Source organism: Halyomorpha halys, unplaced genomic scaffold, assembly GCF_000696795.3.
Source record: "Halyomorpha halys isolate HHAL.00 unplaced genomic scaffold, Hhal_1.1 Scaffold28.1, whole genome shotgun sequence".
In the NCBI taxonomy this organism is placed as follows: Eukaryota; Metazoa; Arthropoda; class Insecta; order Hemiptera; family Pentatomidae; genus Halyomorpha; species Halyomorpha halys.
This window is the reverse complement of record NW_027110130.1, coordinates 1,430,121-1,436,095: the sequence shown is the minus strand read 5'-3', so window position 1 is coordinate 1,436,095 and position 5,975 is coordinate 1,430,121. Positions and strand designations below refer to the sequence as shown.

The following is a 5,975-nucleotide window of genomic DNA, read 5'->3' as shown; positions in this document are numbered from 1 at the left end:
TCTTTCGAATAAAAAAAAAATTTTGATTACAATTTAATTTTTTGTGTTATTTTTTACAATTTCAAGTTCTATCGGGCTTAAAAAAACACCCTATAGTAGTAACCAATTTAGTTCCCTAGAAATTACATATAATATTTATTATAAAATACATATTATTCCATCATTCTGGAAAGCAAAGCTGCGACCGAGTACGTAAACTGCAACATCTGAAATGAAAAAGACAAGAAAAATATGTTAAATGTTTTGATTGTTAAAATGTATTTTAAATAAATAAATTTTAAAAAAACAAGATCGTTTCTTATTTTGTGATCCATCTCTCACTTAAAGCGAAAATTACGCTATGAGGTGGATATTAGGCTAAGTCCCTTGAAGTCAACTTTAAAGTTAATAGCGAGTTCACACTTATTATAATTATCTCTAAAACCGTTTATTTAATTGTAAATGTAAAGAGAATAGAAGTTGTAGTAAATATTATTCCCAATAATTTGGTATATCTATAACGAAAATCCATTAAGAAATTCTCTCCATTAAGAAGTGCTCTCAAGAAATTCGTGCTTCTTACTCTGTTCTGTTTAGATTCATTTCAATGTGAATATTATGGATTCCAAAACATATTTCTAAAAAATAAGAATTTATTACAAAATAGCATTAACTTCGTAAATTTTTCAAATGTTTTCCAGGACCAGTTAATAAAAAATTAATTTCTTTTAAGGAAATATTAAAACATATAATTTGATACAAATAAATAATTGTTTTTGATATAATGCAAAAAGATGTATATTATTATATTATAATTAAATATTCTGATAAATTTTTAAAGTTCACAACAAATAAGTGACTGAGATTTAGTTGTAATTAAAAAAAAAAATAAATCAACAAAATGTGAGCACGCTTTAAGTTACTCAATTTTTTTTTAATCCCACGGCCTAGCTATTTCTGGCATACGAGGTGTGGCAGCAAATATCAACTGTCAACTATCAAATATGGCGTACTGGATGCCACGCCTACGAAAGGAATAAAACCCACCTTCTGACATCCCTCGCCCTAGAGCTCCATCCATTATACTCCTAGAATAAGGGATTAATATTTATTTATTTTTTATAATTTTAAAGTTGTTTTTTTTTTGGATATAAAAAATGTGTATAGAGAGACGATATGATGTATTTTTATTTTTTTATAATTTAAATTCAATTTTTTTCTAATGTATTGAAAGATGAAACAAACAAAAAAAAAAATTATTAAATAAATCAAAAACTAGTATCCTTTTTTTTGTCTCAACAGTTTTTATTTTTCACCGGTCCAACGTTTCGGCCATTTTAGCCATCCTCAAGGACAACTTCAATTATAATTTCTTCCTCACATTAATTTAGAGTTACTTTTTCAGGCTATTCTGCCCACGTCATTATTTATTAAAAGTTAAAAATCTATTGTTTAAAAAATTTAAAATCATAAATATTTCATTCTTCTTATATACGATTAAAAACACAAATTCAGTACCATATAACAAATATGGGTATAAATGGTTTGTTATGTGGTACTGAATTTGTGTGTTTAATCGTATATAAGAAGAATGAAATATTTATAATTTTAAATTTTTTAAAAAATAGGTTTTTAACTTTTAATAAATAATGATTTGGGCAGATTAGCCTGCAAAAGTAGCTCTAAATTAATGTGAGGAAGAAATTATAATTGAAGTTGTCCTTGAGGATGGCTAAAATGGCCGAAATGTTGGACTGTTGAAAAATAAAAACTGTTAAGACAAAAAAAAGGATACTAGTTTTTGATTTATTTAATAAATAATTACCTTGTCTCAAGAATTTGAAATAATATAATTTTAAAAAAAAATTATTTTATCAAATATGAAGGAGATGATTGGGGTTGAGGTCAAAGAGAACAAAAAATAGTTAAAAACTATTTATTTGCTGACACAAAAGCAGGGCTAAAAAAATACAAAAAACAACTTTTGCAATTAAAAGATATCGAAATAGAGATACCTTGGGTAATTTTTTTGTTTAAAGTTTTTAACTATTTTTTGTTCTCTTTGACCACAACCCCTACCATCTGTTTCATCTTTTGCAAAATACGATCAATCATTTATATATCTGTAACCCCAGTGAATATATGGTTAAGTCAAAATTCCTTACTTTTCAGGGGACAACTTTTAAAGTTTGAACATTTATGTAAAATCAGGTGTTTGTGGTAAATCATCGAAATTTTGTCAATACTACCAAAACGTTGGTAACTTGTTACTTGTTTTACATCAATTTGATATGTCTTATCACTAATTAGATAATAGAGTTAACTAATTGTTCACCGACCGTTGACAACAGACTTGACCAATAACTCTGTTTTAAAACGTTGACTGACTTAGATACTTATGTACAATGAAGATGTTGCCTCTGTGATTCTCTTAGACCACTTAACCACACATTCACTGGGGTGACAGATGTATTACTGTTTTATGATTTATCTTACAGCCATTAACGTTTCCACGTTGACAGGGTACATCCTGATGGCAGTTAGAGTCACGCCTTTCCTTGACCTCATCATCATCATCTGCGCAGCCTTCCTGAATTTTACATTCGCCTTGTACCAGTCACTGCTGTAGATGGCGAACTGCAGGTCCGAGCTCTGCCTGTGAAACGAAAATTTGTAAAAGGGTTTGGGAAATGGAACATAAAATGAAGCACTTACAACTTACTTATCGATTTGTTTTCTGGTTAAGAATAACAAAAAAAGAAAAAAAAAATATGAATTTTAATGTATACAGAATCATCAAACTAAAAGTTATTTTTTGGAAAGTTTTCAAAAATATATTGTTTTAAAACAAGCAGATGAGAGTCATTTTTAACGTCCTCAAAAATTCAATACGAATTTTCATAACAAACAAAATATTTGTTGATACCATTCCTTCCATAATAAAATTCCCAACCACCCAAATCCACTTGTTTCTAGCCTGGCTTCTCCTTCACTACCTAATAATCCTCCTAGGCGTCTGAAAAGAAGATGGCCTCGAGATCTTCTCCTTTAGAAATGTTGATTCTCCACATGTTTTTATCATGTCATAATATCACTTACAGCAAATTTACTTGATGTGTATATATGTATACAGTTGTAAATATCAATAAATAAATTATTAAAAAAAAAAAAGTTTTTGTAAACATAGTAAACACATAAAAAAAAAGTAAACCAATGTATTACTTCTAATTGTATAAATTATGCAGTAATGTAATGTAAATTACTATAAGAACGGATCCGATACGTTGAACTACATCTGGAGAAACGACTAACCTGGAATTCTCACATAACCCTGAAAAGACAGGAAACTGCAGGTCGATTTCGACTATTACAAGACTTAATAATAATTTTATATCACTATTTAGATGTTTCTTATGATTATTGAAAAATTTCGTATAGATTTCTGTAAACTTTCTTTGTGTAAAAAAAGATTCCAAAGACAAACAAAAATTTGATCCCCGTATTTGTGGGAAATTCACTTTTAATAGTTTCTGAGATATATATAAAAAGATATATTTTGAAAAATCTGGAGTTGTGTTGGAGTATTGTGGAAAATTTATTGTGGGAAATTTATATCCCAAGAACCATGAGACGTACAGATGTCTATTAGAACTCAAATTAAAGGTTTTTTTTTTTTGATTATTTATTTATTGTAATTTACAACTGTACAAAATAATACAATAAGTAAATATGTTGTATGTTTCATATACACTTGAAAATCTTGAGAAGGAACAACCCATTGGTGGTACTTCAAACGTTAATTTAAACTAGAAGGTCCCGTGGCCATCTTCTTTTCAGACGCCTCGGAGGACTATCAGGGATTGTTAAGGATAAAAGATTAAGAATTAATGGGTTAGGATGGTTAAGGAGTTTGGAATAAAAAGGCGCATATCTCTTTTGGGTCAAATCTGCAACGAATGGGATGTTAAGGTCTTTATGAATGAGTTTATTTGTGACGTAATAAGGAGCATCAAGGATTTTACGTAGGATTTTGGATTGTAACGATTGGATGCGGGAAGAAATTGATGGTTTGGTGGAGCCCCAGAGCTCAATTCCATATGTCCAAATTGGTCTGATTATTGTAGTGTATACTAATTTTTTGTAATGAATCGGAAGTTTAGAGCGTTTGTCAAGTAAATGTTGTAGCAATCGGAATCTACGAGCAGTTTCTTGTCGTTTCAGTCTTGTGTGTGGATTCCAAGTAAGTCTCTTGTCAAGATGGAGTCCTAAGTATCGAATCTGTTCAACAGGCGTTAGTGGAGTATTTAGAAAGGATACTGTAGAACAGGAGGGCAGAGGTTTACGACGGAGAGTAAAGGTGATCTGGTGGGATTTTTCAGGATTTATTTTGATTCTCCAGTTTTTACACCATTCTTCAATAGATGTTATGTGTGCCTGTAGTGTTTGTGATGCATTAGTTGGGCCGTTGTTTACAGAAAGTATACATGTGTCGTCAGCGTATGTTGTTAGCTGTATTCCCATAAAGAATGGGACCTAAGATACTACCTTGAGGAACACCGGGGGACTGTGAAAAGAGAGATGAGTAGGCTAGGTTATGATTTACTTTAAAGGTTCCATCAGTGAGGTAGGAGCGAATTATAAGGAAATATGTTGGGGGTAGGAATTGACGAAGTTTATAGAGCAGACCTAGATGCCAGACTCGATCAAAAAAGGTATTTTAATGTACTTTAAACTAATTTATGACGTTTATCCTCGTAGGAGTAGTATTTTTCATGATATTTACGAAAATAAAATTATCAGATAGTAATTTCTAATAGTCGGACAAAATATTTGATCTATGAAAAATTACTTCTAATTATATAAATTATGCAGTAATGTAATGTAAACTACCATTAGAACAGATCCGATACCTTGAACTATATCTGGAGAAACGACTAACCTGGAATCCTCACATAAGACTGAAAAGACAGGAAACTGCAGGTCGATTTCGACTATTATAAGACTTTTTGAATAATTTTATATCACTATTTAGATGTTTCTTATGATTATTGAAAACTTTCTTTGTGTAAAAAAAAAATTCCAAAGACAAACAAAAAATTTGATCCCCGTATTTGTGAGAAATAGTTCACACAAATTTAACCAGCTCTAATAAATGACATCCAACCTGAATTATAAACCTGATTGGTGCAGGAACAAAAAATATAATTAAAAGTAATTTTAATTTATAATTGCAACTATTTGATGAACCTTGAATTTGACCAATCACATTCATCACTATAAAGGCACATTCACCAATGTCATTTAATTAAGTACTTATAAATAACATAACAAAGTGGTAAATTGTTAATGTAACAAAATAATGTAATTATTGTATATAGGTATGATTGTTTTTACTTTACTTTTATTATTTCAATTTTTTGGAGGTGCGGGGCACAGTGGCGCTACTCCAAGGACCTGGGTTCCGTCAATCAAACCTGTGGGTTCCAGAGGCCTTTTGGGATCCACACAGCCTCATAAAGTGGGTACTCTTAATTCGGGTATAATCTGGAGGTCGAACGTGATCTTGAAAAAATCACCTCCTTGTATCCCTCCCCCCCGACCCTTTATGGGTCATATCGCCTTATATTATTATTTATCTCAGTTGCTTTTTTTATTTTCTATTATTTTTTTAATATTTATTTATTGCTATTTACAACTGTACATTATAATACATTTAGTAAATCTGACCTAAGTTAGATTGGAGTGTTACAGGCGTGTAGAGAAACTACCCGTTGGTAGCACTCTAATGACATTTTACAGTAACTGGTAACGTGGCCATCTTCTTTTCTGGCACCTCGGAGGATTGTCAGGAATGGAAGAGGATGCAAGATTAGAAACTAGGGGGTTTGAGTGGTTAGGGAGTTTATAATGGAAGGAGTGATATCTGGTTCGGGCTAGATCGGTTACATAGGGAACATTAAGGTCTTTATGTATGATTTTATTTGTGACAAAGTAAG

The 5,975-nt window shown here is 30.8% G+C and overlaps 1 protein-coding gene across 2 annotated transcripts in view; it reads right to left on the bottom strand.

Moving 5' to 3' along the window:
* Positions 1 to 91: 91 nt before the first annotated feature.
* The window catches only part of LOC136795962 (odorant receptor 10-like), a 12,560-nt gene continuing 6,676 nt past the window's right edge, over positions 92 to 5,975 (bottom strand). Inside the window, exons 3-4 of one of the 2 annotated variants that reach the window (XR_010843663.1) lie at positions 2,476 to 2,635; positions 92 to 206 (exon numbers count right to left, since the gene is read on the bottom strand). Coding sequence is in view for 1 of the 2 variants with exons in the window: in XM_067048209.1 (XP_066904310.1) it covers positions 153 to 206; positions 2,476 to 2,631 (210 nt within the window). In the remaining variant the exon portion in view is untranslated. The remainder of the gene's footprint in view (positions 207 to 2,475; positions 2,636 to 5,975) is intronic. The other variant, XM_067048209.1, reaches the window with a different exon arrangement.